At 43.6% G+C, this 14758-nt stretch overlaps 1 protein-coding gene across 1 annotated transcript in view; it reads left to right on the top strand.

Moving 5' to 3' along the window:
* The window catches only part of cntnap5a (contactin associated protein family member 5a), a 143186-nt gene that overhangs the window by 76591 nt on the left and 51837 nt on the right, over positions 1-14758 (top strand). Inside the window, exons 5-8 of the mRNA XM_080903767.1 lie at positions 3646-3849; positions 4193-4377; positions 10031-10174; positions 13125-13392. Of these exons, the coding sequence (XP_080759893.1) occupies positions 3646-3849; positions 4193-4377; positions 10031-10174; positions 13125-13392 (801 nt within the window). The remainder of the gene's footprint in view (positions 1-3645; positions 3850-4192; positions 4378-10030; positions 10175-13124; positions 13393-14758) is intronic.

Genomic DNA, 14758 nt, shown 5'->3' with positions numbered 1-14758 from the left:
GGTGAAGGTAACAGTGGTCCCAGTGGTAAAGGTTTGAATCATATCTATCTATTAGACTCCAGTTTACCCAAGTAAATGGAAAACCTTCACACATTAATTATGGAGTTCCACAGGATCCTACATTGGGGCCAGTTCTATTTACATTATATTATTCTTCCCTTAGGGAGTATTATTAGATATATCATACACTTCCATTACTATGCAAATAATACCTACACGATAGCCATGATGCACAGTTTTGTCTATCTATGAGGACAAACACAAATTAGTTAAATTGCAGGAATAACTAAAAGCAGGGGTGGAAGAACTCAAGGGCTGGTGTGCTGAACGTTTCCGATGTGTCCTTGATCAAACACAGCTGATTTAAACAGCTGAATGACCTCCTCAACATGTGTCTTAAGTTCTCCAGAGGCCTGGTCATGAACTTATCATTTGATTCAGGTGTGCTGACCCAGGGTGAGATCTAAAACCTGCAGTCTAGAGTTCCCCATCCCTGCATTAAAGTATGATCTGTATGACCTCTGATTTCCAGCTTCTAAAATAAAAACTGAGGTTATTGGAGTAATTTTTGACCACGCTATGTCCCTACATAGCAAATATGCAGGGATGCTTTCTTGTATGTACACAATATCTCTAAAATTACAAACATCCTGTCTTAGAGTGCTGCAAAAAACAGTTAATTAAAGTTCATTACTTCTAGATTTGGACAATTATATATAATCATTATCAGCTCGTTCTAACAGCTCCATGTAAAGACTTCACAATACTGCAATAAAGGGACTGACGGGGACAGAGACATATTATATTGCTCTCATATTAGTTTCTCTTTAGTGGTTCCCTGTTAAATCTACAATGAAATGTAAAATCCTATATAAAGTACTCACATACAAGGTCTTGATTAATCAGGTCCTATCATATCTTAAAGACCTCATAGTACCGTATCACCCCCGATAGAGCAGTTTCCTTTCAGATTGCAGGCTTACTTGTAATATTTAGTATTAAGTGGAAAGGAAGGCAGAGACTTCAGCCCCTTTTTATGTGAAACCAGCTCCCAGTTTGGATTGGGGAGACAGACATCCTGTCAACTTTTAAAGTTCAGTTTAAATAGTTTCTTTTGGATAAAAGTTTTGGTAATGGCTGGATCAAGTGACCCTGAACCTTTCCTTCGATGCACTCCAAAAAACATTTACCTCTTTTAACTTTTTATGTGTTTATAAAGCATTTTAATCATTAGTTATTATTATTCTCTGGCTTTTTTGCACAGTGTGTCTTTTGTCATTTCTCCCAACCCCGACCGATCACAGGGAGTGTTTCATTTCTGCTGATGCCAAATACTTGCTCATAGAGGGTCCTCTGATAATTGGGATTTTCTCTCTATTATTCGAGGCTTTTACCTTACTATTTTTGTTATCTGGTGCTGAATGAATTCAGCTGAACGAGCTGGTGGGGCCGAGTTGCCTTTTTATTGTGTGGACACATACTAAAAAACATGTTTTATTTGCAGAATGCCAAATGCCTGAACCCAAGAGAGGCTAGGTACCAGTTGCTATTTAGTTGGTTTACCTTCATAATCACGTACTGTGCAGGTTTCCAAAATATTAACCTGAAGCTCTCGTCTGACAGTTCTCCACAGATTTCAGCTTTCCTGAACCAAGATCCTTCCTCACTCTTTCAGTGCCATAGAATATATCTTAGCCTGGACAGTACTAAATGTGCCAGGAGTAAAACTGGAACTAGTAGGTCAGTTAGTAAGTAAGAGTAATAAAATTTCATTTGTTTAGCACCTTTGATAACAATCACAAAGTGCTTCACAGAAAATAAAACATGAAAACAAAAATTAACCAAAGCCAAGTTTAAAAAGATGAGTTTTTAGCTGTTTTTTAAAAAGAGACCACTGAGTGCACAGATCTCAAGCTCAAAGGGCGAGAGCTCCAGTCTTGGGGCCACAGTTACAAAAGCTCTGTCACCTGTCGGTAGCAGCCTCGTATGATGGACAACCAGCGAGCCCTGATCACATGACCTCAGGGACCTGCTGGGGAGGTATGGATGTAAAAGAGCTCTGAAAAGAACTCCAAGATTCCTGGTAGGAGCACAAACGGACTTTGGTTTTCTCCTCATTATGTAGAAAAAAGTTATCAGTCATCCAACCTCTAATGGAGTCTATGCACCTATGCAAAATCTGTAGTTTGGAAACATCTTGGGGCTCAAAGGAACCCACCCAGTGTCTCAGCCCATCTAGCAAAATATGATGATCAACAGTATCAAAGGCAGAGGTCAGGTCCAACTCAGCAAAACGGAGCATTCTCCTCATCACATCAAGACATCACTGAACACTCTAAGAAGTGCAGTTTCAGTAGAGTGGGCTCCGCGGATGAATTTATGCAGAGTGTATCCAGAACAGTTATAAGCTGCGTAGCCACAACCTTTTCTAAAATCTTAGCAATGAATGGGAGTTTTGAAATTGGTCTATAACTGCTAAGCAGAGAAGCGTCAAACTTGGGTTTTTTGTTGCAGCTGTTCCTCTTCCTGTTCCCTATTGCCGTATTGGCACTTACAGAACCTCCGATTTTTTTGTGGCCGGCCTCGATCGGAAGTAACAAAGTCATACTAGCCATCATATACAGATTTCTAAGAGACCTACTGTCATTGAAACAGCAAACTGGTTAATCATGTGTTCCAGCTTTATGGCATTCCTTGTGGCATTTAATGGAGGTCCCCTCTTTGTCTCTCAGGTCTCAAAAATCTTTGCAAGCTAAACTTAGTTTGATCCTTAATCTAATGGAGAAATGGTGAAAACTAGAAACAGCATTATGGTGTTTGATGTTATCAGATCCATGGTCCTGGAGCTCTCATTTGGCCTGGTTAGAATATCTGCATAATACATTTACCTCCTCTGCAACTGGTCACTGCTCTTCTGAAGCCTCTTAAGCCTCTTAAAGCTTCCATTGTTCCCCATTCTACAAGGCAGTGACTGTCCCATCGGTTTAACACTATCTTTGCCAACATGTGCATGGAAGCAGGCTATCGCAGTTCTTCTTCGAACTGCTGAACAAAATTGCCACCCTGCAGACAGGAGGAGAACCCTGTCTGCCCAGTATGTTCCAGAACGTTTGGCTTCCATCAATGGGACATTACGTTGATGCACCTTTTAAAATGGACAGAGCAATAGATTACCTGTATCCATGATAATCACTCAAACTTGCACATTTCTCAAATAAAGCCAGTGTCTTCCAGTCTTCTGCCCACACTCCACTGAACCACTCTCTCTTTTTCTGGATAGCTGCCTAACTGTCTGCTGCTCGTTCAAAGCCGCTGTTCTGGAAACTAACAAGCAAGATGTTAAAATGACATTAAAAATACCTCTTCTGCCATTGTTTACATCCTCCGATGACCTCCCTGCTCGGTACCAGTTGGGAAAATGTATTCCTGTCGTTTGATTATCTTTACGTAAAACGTTTAAACCACCAAGTTGTCTGAGTCTGCTCTCAGGTCCAGTTCATGCTGAAAATATGACAGTATCTGCACTGTGATTTGTAAGATGCACATGAGCTAAGACAACCAAATAGATATTAGACACACTTTAATTGTCCTTTACTTACAGTCACTGACGTAATACTGACTCTAGAGTTGATCCTTTTCTTGTAGAGTCATACGTGGCAGACTTTGATGGCAGAAGCTCATTGCTGTATCGGTTCAACCAGAAGTCCATGTCGACGGTCAAGGACGTGATCTCTCTGCGCTTCAAAAGCCATCAGGCCGAGGGCGTATTGCTGCATGGAGAGGGGCAGAGAGGAGATTACATCACCCTAGAACTTCACAGAGGAAGACTGGACCTCTACCTCAACTTAGGTGAGCTCTGTTTTTCCAGTGTTCCTGTGGTCATTGACGTGTCATTGCTAGAGATGAAGAGCGTGAGTGTGTTTGAGGGGATATGGGGCCTTTAGAGGAGATATATTTTGGAGGATGTCTTTACGATTAAGTTATCATTGGCTCAACCTGAATGTATAATAAGCTCACTGAATGTGAAGAGTAGTGCTGTTCCTCACAAACGATACTGAAAGGTACAGACCAGCTTGGCTTTGTTGAGAGAAGTTTGAGAAGCAGTGCCTACTTCCACCTGTACATACACAAATACAGCGTCATTACTGGAGATGTGTCTGCTCACTGTCTTCTTGGTCTTCTGTTTGTAAAGATGATAGCAGAGCGAGGTTCAGCAGCCATCGTGTTCCTGTCACTGTGGGCAGTCTGCTGGATGACCAGCACTGGCACTCGGTTCATATAGAGCGCTTCAACAAGCAGGTTAACCTCACAGTGGACTCCTACACACAGCGCTTCCAAACCAAAGGGGAAGGACACTCACTGGAGGTGGACTACGAGGTGAGTCCATGTGCTGACTGGATTACAGACAGTGGAGGTTAGACAGCAGTTAATGGATTTAGCTGCTGAGGATGAGACAACCCTGTCATTATTAAAGCACTGATGAACTGTGCTCATGGTGCTAAACAGACTCTCGCCTGAGTATGTCCTGAAAGAGACTTTATTTGAAATAATCATTTGAAAAACAGAGAGAAACAGAAATAGCAGACGGGTCATTTTTGATTCCTCAAAAGAACAGCTGCCTGCCAAGAACGCTGGCAGCCTCTGCAGACCTTTACACAGCATTTAACATTGTGTGACTCTGCATTGTATGCTGTGCAAACAGGGACATTTTGCTTTAACCCCCAAAGACCTTGGATACATTTTAGCAAAAAAAAAAAAAACATACCTAGATTCAGTCGGTAAACGCTTCACAACTCTGCAGCCGAACTATACAACCTTGGCCTCTCTGGACACGAGACAAATGGCCCCAGAAACTGTCCTTCAGTCTTATTAAGATTAAAGTGTGAGCAACAGCCTTATGACCGAGAAAATATCGATGCTATTAGTGTGTTTAAGAAAAGGTTTAGCTCTACCAGATTTGATGCTTCACAAATCACAATTTAATCACAGCAGTACTAGGGGGTCTTATTATTGTAGCATACGGAGAGCTGTGCAGACTCTGCTTGGTTTGTGTATTAATAAGAGATACATCCGTGTCCCAGTACTGGGACTGGCGGACTTAAGTGATTCTAACTTTATTTATTGTAAACCCATTCAAGCCATTCATGAACAGAATGTTCATCCTCAGTACATCTGGAACAAAACCAAAAACCATACATGCAGTGGAGTCTAAACAAAACAGAAAACAGTCCAGGGCCTTGGCCAGGAGGACAAAACTAGCAGGAGGCTGACACAGAGGAATTCTGGAGGATGACTGGGAGGCCAGCAGCAGAGATCAACTCTTGATGGAAAAGACGTGGCCTATCTGGAGACTTGGCCAGAGATTACCGATGACTGAAGAGGTCGGACTCCTCTGGTGGCTTGGCCGGGAGCCGGAGGCGACATGGGAGGAGACGGGACTCTTCTGGAGACATGGACAGAGGCTGCCACTGCGACGGAGACCCTCTGGTGACAAGGGCGGAGGTGGCTTGGATGGAGTCTGGCATCCAAGTCCATGCCAGGCTGATATGTCCAGGTGACTGGACAGGACAACAGCCACAGTGAAGATAATGGAGCCACTTAGACAGGTTGATCAGCGTCTGAGGCAAGCAACCGAGCTGGAGTCCCACCTTTTGTCCAGGGCAGAATGTCGGCAACGGCATGCATGGAGGAGACTCTCTGGAAGCCAGCGGTGACAGTGATGGGACACCGCAGCAGCTGCACAGGTGGCCGACCGCCACAGCGAGGAGTTACTGGCTCAGGCTTTGGCTCAGACAGAGCAGGACTGAACACAGCAGGCTGAGCGGGGCCCTGTGGCTCGGACAGTACTGGCTTGGGACGCTCAGGGTCAGACATAGACAGATCAGGGTTGGCATGAAGAGATAAATGCTATAGAGGAATATGCAGTGAGGCAAATTCACACGAACCCAAACATGTTCATGTGCAACTCTGGGAAATGTAGTTGATCGAGTATAGGAGGCTAAACCAGCGGCTTTTGTCTGCTTCTGTTGCTTTGAGGAACAAAGTTCATATACAGTGGGGCAAAAAAGTATTTAGTCAGCCACCGATTGTGCAAGTTCCCCCACTTAAAATGATGACAGAGGTCAGTAATTTGCACCAGAGGTACACTTCAACTGTGAGAGACAGAATGTGAAAAAAAATCCATGAATCCACATGGTAGGATTTGTAAAGAATTTATTCGTAAATCAGGGTGGAAAATAAGTATTTGGTCACCTCAAACAAGGAAAATCTCTGGCTCTCACAGACCTGTAACGTCTTCTGTAAGAAGCTTTTCTGTCCCCCACTCGTTACCTGTATGAATGGCACCTGTTTGAACTCATCATCTGTATAAAAGACACCTGTCCACAGCCTCAAACAGTCAGAATCCAAACTCCGCCATGGCCAAGACCAAAGAGCTTTCGAAGGACACCAGGAAAAGTATTGTAGAGCTGCACCAGACTGGGAAGAGTGAATCTACAATAGGCAAGCAGCTTGGTGTGAAAAAAATCAACTGTGGGAGCAATCATCAGAAAATGGAAGACATACAAGACCACTGATAATCTCCCTCGATCTGGGGCTCCACGCAAGATCTCATCCCGTGGGGTCAAAATGATCATGAGAACGGTGAGCAAAGATCCCAGAACCACACGGGGGGACCTGGTGAATGACCTGCAGAGAGCTGGGACCAAAGTAACAAAGGTCACCATCAGTAACACACTACAACGGCAGGGAATCAAATCCCGCAGTGCCAGACGTGTTCCGCTGCTGAAGCCAGTGCATGTCCAGGCCCGTCTGAAGTTTGCCAGAGAGCACATGGATGATACAGCAGAGGATTGGGAGAATGTCATGTGGTCAGATGAAACCAAAGTAGAACTTTTTGGTATAAACTCAACTCGTCGTGTTTGGAGGAAGAAGAATACTGAGTTGCATCCCAAGAACACCATACCTACTGTGAAGCATGGGGGTGGAAACATCATGCTATGGGGCTGTTTTTCTGCCAAGGGGACAGGACGACTGATCCGTGTTAAGGACAGAATGAATGGGGCCATGTATCGTGAGATTTTGAGCCAAAACCTCCTTCCATCAGTGAGAACTTTGAAGATGAAACGAGGCTGGGTCTTCCAACATGACAATGATCCAAAACACACCGCCCGGGCAACAAAGGAGTGGCTCCGTAAGAAGCATTTGAAAGTCCTGGAGTGGCCTAGCCAGTCTCCAGACCTCAACCCCATAGAAAATCTGTGGCGGGAGTTGAAAGTCCGTGTTGCTCGGCGACAGCCCCAAAACATCACTGCTCTCGAGAAGATCTGCATGGAGGAATGGGCCAAAATACCAGCTACTGTGTGTGCAAACCTGGTAAAGACCTATAGTAAACGTTTGACCTCTGTTATTGCCAACAAAGGTTATGTTACAAAGTATTGAGTTGTATTTTTGTTATTGACCAAATACTTATTTTCCACCCTGATTTACGAATAAATTCTTTACAAATCCTACCATGTGGATTCATGGATTTTTTTTTCACATTCTGTCTCTCACAGTTGAAGTGTACCTCTGGTGCAAATTACTGACCTCTGTCATCATTTTAGGTGGGGGAACTTGCACAATCGGTGGCTGACTAAATACTTTTTTGCCCCACTGTATGAGCTACATTTGTTACTGTTATTATCAGCTGTATGAGCCAGTTAGTAATTAATATTGATATCAATATTAACACTGTAGCTGTCCTGTTTATAGTTAAATTCAGTATTTAATTTAAAAATTGTTTGCAACCAACATATGGTTGATTAGTGAAGTCGTTAGCATTGATAAGAAGCTGTGAAAAAAATAGATCTAAAAACTGTTTTTCTTTTAAATGAAGATTAAAATACAGCATGTGTAATAACTATGGGGACATTACGTAAACATGTTATTGACAAGAATGTCAGGCTAGAACAGGCTTTCATCTGCTGCTGCTCTGTTAGAGAAAGCTTTTAAGTCTGGCTTCATTCACAAGAGTGAGGTCATTAGTGAGGTCATTAGTGAGGTCATTAGAGGTCAGGCCCTGATGCCAGCTCATAGTGCTTGGATATGGAGTTCCTCATTATTTCCTGGGGCATGGATTGGGACGTTCTTCCATTAAAAATAAATAAATGAAAAAATGTAACATGTGCTTTGCTCCTGTTACATTAACAAAGGAAAAAGTCTTCCCTCAACTGCTGCGGCAATAAGACCACAGGGGAGTCATATACAGCATGTAACAGGTGTGATGTAGCTTTGGAGGCTGTGAGTGCTGCTCATAGGGGGTCATGTGATTGTTGGGTTTCTCTCTGTATCTATGAAGCGCCTTGAGGCGACTTTTGTTGTGATTTGGCGCTATATAAATAAAATTGAATTGAATTGAATTGAGTGTTACTCCGTCAGCATCTGCCATAGATTTAATAAATAAATGAACGCTGATATCTCCTCTTTTCACAAACGCATTCATTACCCAACCTGTGCACACACACACACACACAAGCCCGTTCAGCTATCTTAGTGAGGACCTTCATTGACATAATGGTTTCCCTAGTTCAGGGGTCACAACCTTTTACACCCAAAGAGCCATTTGGACCCAGTTTCCACGCAAAAGAAAACTCTGGGAGCCGCAAATACTTTTTGACATCTAAAATGAAGATAACACTGTATATATTGTTTTTACCTTTATGCTTTGTGTGAACAACTAAGGTGTGTTGCTTATGAAATCCTTGAAGTGCTACAGAGAAAATTACATTTTATTTATGTAATTAACACATTTTGAACTCTTAAAGAAATATAACAAAAGCAAAGCTGAACTAAAATGAAACAAACAAAACAAAAACTGTTGTGAGTCATCCTCATATCGCCTTTGGGCTTTTGGAGCCCTGACTTGACTTTTAAAAAATAATTGGAAAAAAGCTCGATGCTGCTGAAAGAGGAAAAATAGATATTTGCAAAAGTCTGCCTAAATATGTATTTTACCTGGTTAATGTGTGTGGCGGGGCGTGGTCTGCAGCGCCGCTGCAGGGGAGGCGGACGCACCTGAAAAGTGGTCAATAAAGAGAAGCTGAAAAGCGTGTTCATGTAAACATCGTCGGGTCTGCCGTGACATGTTTACAACGGGACTTCTGCTCCTGAACCTCTGCGCACAGCGTCTGCAGGTCGGGGCTGTACGAAGTCACTTTATCTTTACAGGACTGTAAGCTGTCGTCTGTGAGGCGTGAGCGCTGTTTGTTTGAACATAGTTCACGGTGGAGCTGCTGACATAATGTGGATCTGAACATCCATAACTGGCCTACCTGGGGTTGAAAGTCTCGATAAATGCACGCCGTTTCGGCGGGTACACCGGCTTCTGCGAGTGTGACGCTTATTTTGAGCGATGAAAAAATTATAGAATATAATTTAATTTTTATATTTCAATATCACAATAATCTTCCAATGTAGAACTACAAGGTAAAAAAGAACTAACATAAATAAAATACACTTCAGCTAAATACTTCTAATTTATTTTCCCAAACCACACGGAGCCGCAGTATAAGGACTAAAGAGCCGCAGGTTGCCGACCCCTGGTCTAGCCCCTCACCCTAACCATTAAAAATGAAGGCCTGACCCTGACCATAACCTAACTGTAACCCTGACACTAAAACCACATTTTGAGCCTCAAAAATGCTTCAAACTTGTGAGGACCGTGGGTGTGTCCTCACAAGTGACTGTTGGTTCTCAAGTATAGTAGAATGCAGATTTCGGTGCTCACAAAGATAGACAGGAACACACACACACACACACATAAACAAACACACGCACACACACACACACACACACACACACACACACACACACACACACACACACACACACACACACTTCTATTTATGTTTTGTGTTTGGTATTTTGCATATACTTTGGTTGTTGTTGTGTTGGCACAATGACAATAAAAGATGAATTGAATTTCACATCATTTTTGTTAAAAACACGAGTTGTTCTTGGTGAATCGGTTTCTGTATTTTCTTCTTTAAAGCTGAGCTTTGGAGGGATCCCGTTGCCGGGTAAGCCCGGCACCTTTCTGAGGAAGAACTTCAATGGTTGCATGGAAAACCTCTACTACAACGGGATCAATGTCATAGATCTGGCAAAGAGACGCAAGCCGCAGATACACAGCGTGGTGAGTTGTGTAGTTTTCCACAGTGCTGCATGTGTTCTTAGTGAGTGTGTTGTGCATTAAGCTGAACTCAGCTCATATATGTAAAAAATGATGAAAAGCCTGGGTACCATGAAAACACAGACAGCAGTATTTGAGTTCTTCTGTCCTTTACAATCCTACACATCTGTGATAGACGAATATAACGACTGATTGTTTCTTTCTGGTGTCTATAAAGACAAACCTGTGCAGTGATTCACTTTTAAAAGCTCACAAATGTGAAAAAGCCTCACAGCACAGATGATCTCTATTAGGGAGCGAAGCTGATGTAATGATATTTATAAAGATAGGAAAAATGCAGGAAGAGTGCATCTGTAGGCGGGCAAAAGACCGTGGGCGAGTGGAGCGAGTGAAACTGTAAAGGTCTAATTTGGTAATCATATATCGCAGTGCAGTAATTCTATAGTCAGGTTTAGCAGGAGTGTGAGGCAGCAGCATGGAGCAGCATCTCAGGACGGACCGACAACTTTATGAAAACATGTAAATAATCGTGGATTGATTGCACATTTCTGTATAAGCTGGATGAAGTTTAGAGCATGTCCTCTGGAGGGACAGAAGGCCAAACGGCCGTGGTGAAGGTAGGGTAACAAATAAGACTGGAGAAAGGTGCATTCCTCCATGGATGTGCTTTCACAGGAGGTCCACGGATAAAAGAGAAATGAGTGCAGCCTTATGTATTTTCTCTATTTGACAGAGAAATTTGAGTTTAGTGTGAATATGTGTGAATGAACATGAAGCCAAGCGATGGTGCTGCTGGAAAAGGCAGGCGCTCGCTCGCGTCGTTTCCCGGTTTTCTCTCTGCTGATTTGTGAGATATTTGATTAGTCACATTTAAGCGAGTCTTATCAGACACTGAGGAACAAGTGACAATCGTTACATCCGTTGTGATTAAGCCCAAGTGCTGTTTGAGAGTCACCACCTACACCAATCACCGAGCCAGGTCTCATCTGAGACACCCCTGCCTTGACGTCTGACTGCTGCATTAAAAGGTCTTTACTGACAACAGAAGCAGAGGTGGAAGAGGCCGGCGTGATGGAAGCTGTGATGGAATTTCAATGGGACAGTCTCCCCGAGGTTGATGGGAGGGATCATACTGAGAGTCAAAGAGCTGCGATTGCCCCGTGCTGCCCTGCAGGCAGCAGGACTGATGGGACTCTGACGTCAGCACACACCACTGTCTGTGTTCGCAGCTCTGACATATTCCTTTACTTAATTCCATGGATGCTTTTATCAGGTTAAACTCGTGTGCTCGTCTTGGATCGAGACCTAAATGTTTGTCTTTGTTACAGAGACAGAGGAGCTAGAAGAGTCCACAACCTGTTCTACATAAATGTGTGTGTGTGAGTGTGTGTGCATGTGTGTGTGTGTGTGTGTCTCTGTGTGTGTGTGTGTGTCTCTGTGTGTGTGTGTGTGTGTGTGTGTGTGTGTGTGTGTGTGTGTGTGTGTGTGTGTGTGTGAGTGTGTCTCTGTGTGTGTGTGTGTGTGTGTGTGTGTGTGTGTGTGTGTGTGTGTGTGTGTGTCTCTGTGTGTGTGTGTGTGTGCATGTGTGTGTGTGTGTGTGTGTGTGTGTGCATGTCTGTGTGTGTGTGTGTGTGTGTGTGTGTGTGAGTGTGTGTGCATGTCTGTGTGTGTGTGTGTGTGTGTGTGTGTGTGTGTGTGTGTGTCTGTGTGTGTGCATGTCTGTGTGTGTGTGTGTGTGTGTGTGTGTGTGTGTGTGTGTGTGTGTGTGTGAGTGTGTGTGCATGTCTGTGTGTGTGTGAGTGTGTCTCTGTGTGTGTGTGTGTGTGTGTGTGTCTGTGAGTGTGTCTCTGTGTGTGTGCGTGCATGTGTGTGTGTGTGTGTGTGTGTGTGTGTGTGTGTGTGTGAGTGTGTCTCTATGTGTGTGTGTGCATGTGTGTGTGTGTGTGTGCGTGCGTGTGCATGTGTGTGTGTGTGTGTGTGTGTGTGTGTGTGTGTGTGTGTGTGTTTCCACATGCACATTAGCACCACTGACCCTATGTGCCACACCAGGAGTCGGTGTATTAAAGTCTGTTTTGCTGATTGTCTCCATGGATGGTCTGATGTGTGTTGCTGTGTATTATGGGATGGAATAGTCTTTCTATTCTTTCCTCCCATAAAGATTGGTCCCAGTGTTTCCTCCCATAAAGGAGGTAATAAAGAAGCACTGAAACACATTTCTGTGGCATACAGAGAATCCGACCAGCTTCCAGTTCCTCTTCCTTTAATCACATGCTTTAATGGAGACTTCTGATTGGCTGTCCCCAGCCAATATAATATTTTTAACAGCAGGTGGGATGAGACCAATATTAGAGTCATCTCTCAGCAGCCAATAGGAGCCAGTAGAATAAACAACTGCTTGAAGCTTTAGCCTCCCAGACATGACCTGTATATATGCTGACCTCATATTTAATATTTGAGATGCACTTCATGCAGAAATGCTGGGAGCTATTCACCCATTCTGTGAAGATAAGAGAGTCTGCTTTTAAATGGATCATTCAATGACCATCGCTGTGCTGTGAGAGTGTCCACCACTGTAACACTGGAATATTGTATTGCAGAAAACAGTGAAAAGCAAAGTAAATCCATTATGAAGAAACGCTGACATTCAGTTTCCTCTCTGTGTGAGGTTATTTGATTAAATTTTCATTTGACACTACACAATGTGTCGGCTCTTTTACAGCATTACTATGAATTCTGTTCCAAGTACTACAAATTGGTACTGATGAATAATTTGCTGTTGATGCCAAATAATTCAGTTTAATGAATATTGTGGTTGACACTAGGAAAAGGTTCTGGTGTCAGTTACCATTTGTTCCCTGTTTGTGCGCAACAACATGACATTTATTTCCCATGACACCTAACATATTGTGCAAGATGCATGTAAATCTGCATCCTTGGCTTTTTCGTCCTCCAGGGCAATGTGACCTTCTCGTGTTCGCAGCCCCAGCTGGTGGCTTGCACCTTTGTGAGCTCCAGCAGCAGCTTCCTGTCGCTCCCATCAGCATCGCCAGCTGTGGGGGGTTTCTCCGTTCGCTTCCAGTTCAGGACGTGGAACCCGGAGGGGTTGCTGCTCTCCGTCCAACTCAACCCAGATCCACAGCAACTGAGGCTGCAGATCAGCAACAGCTGGCTACGCCTGACCCTCCACAGCTCGGGACGACAGAAATCAGAGGTCTCAGCCGGTGAGTCCACACAACAGACTAATGTGTCCCTGAGTCTACTGTGCACTCCTGATAGTACAAAATCAGACATTTCCTGTTCGGCTCGAACTAGACTTAATCATCCCCACAGATCCATGTCTGCACTAGATCTGAGATAGAAAAGGTTCAGTGGCATACACCACTTAGCCACACCATGAAACCACTGACAGCTGAAGTGATTAACATGTATTAAGTCGTTATAGTGGAATGTGCTGCCAGAGACAAAATCACCTACAGATTGGTGCATGCCAGTTACACAGCTGGCCTGCAGGATAATGCAGCTGCATGCTGCAAACCAGCTCAGGAGCAGCTCAAGAAACATGAAATATAGTCACAGAAATGACCCTCATGTAATGATCAGGACCCAAAGTCCAAGCAGGAGGAACTGGAGGACACCAGGAGAGGCCCTGTGTCCAACCCCAGTGGGTCATTTTTGTTAGAGCGATGCAGAAACCTGTAGAGATGAAAAATGAAGCTAACGTTCACAGCTGTGCTCCTGTGCACACTCGGCCCCTTTTAATACACGTAACACGACCTGGAGGATGGAACAGCGCATGTTCGTACACTTTTAGTATTTGATTAACTTGTTAATTTGAAAATTTGCATTTTAGTCATTTTTCTTCACAGTGTGCGGTTGTAGCAGTGTGACACATTAGATCAAGTTAATGTTGTTTTATTCTATTTGTGAGTCTACTAAGAAGCTACTACTAGCTTAGCAAAAGGACTAGATGAATTGGTCTAGCATGAACACAGACTGGCACAGGGTTGGGTCAGTTTCAGCTTCTGAATCACATTTTGATTCACAGCATCATCGGCGAACGCCAGCCTCCAAAAGCCTGTTTGCACTGCTGAGTCCTCCAAGGTGCTTGTTTTGTGCTCAGCAACCAATTTAATCTGTCTGACTTGTATCACCTTCATCCTGAAGAAAGTCGAAAATAATATGGCTTTTTCTTTTTTTGGGGGGGGGAAATATCATCTAATTATCTGTATAGGATTCCTTAGCAAAAATAACAGAGATAAGTAAGATTGCTTGGGGGAAGTCAGGCTCTCAGCAGTTGGATGGCTGCAGGGAAATATAGATGGAGAAGAAAACCACAGCTCAGGGACTGTATTCCCTTTTATATAATTTGCCTCATGGTGCATTAAATTAAACATCTGCGCAAGGACATATCAGCCTTAGAGCTGCAGCCTATGAAGCCCGTGACCTCGAGTCCTGCAGTCGTGCAGAAACAATACATTTACCATAGTTAAAGGAAGGATCTGTTTATTGTTCGTGTTACCGTCATCAGAATCCCTCGTCTTTCTCGTCCACTTTTGGAGGTCAAACTGAAATTAGATATAGCGTATC

The sequence above is a fragment of the Rhamphochromis sp. 'chilingali' genome, assembly GCF_963969265.1.
Source record: "Rhamphochromis sp. 'chilingali' genome assembly, chromosome: 14".
In the NCBI taxonomy this organism is placed as follows: domain Eukaryota; kingdom Metazoa; phylum Chordata; class Actinopteri; order Cichliformes; family Cichlidae; genus Rhamphochromis; species Rhamphochromis sp. 'chilingali'.
The sequence above is the reverse complement of the archived record's forward strand: the minus strand, read 5'-3'. Positions and strand labels throughout refer to the sequence as shown.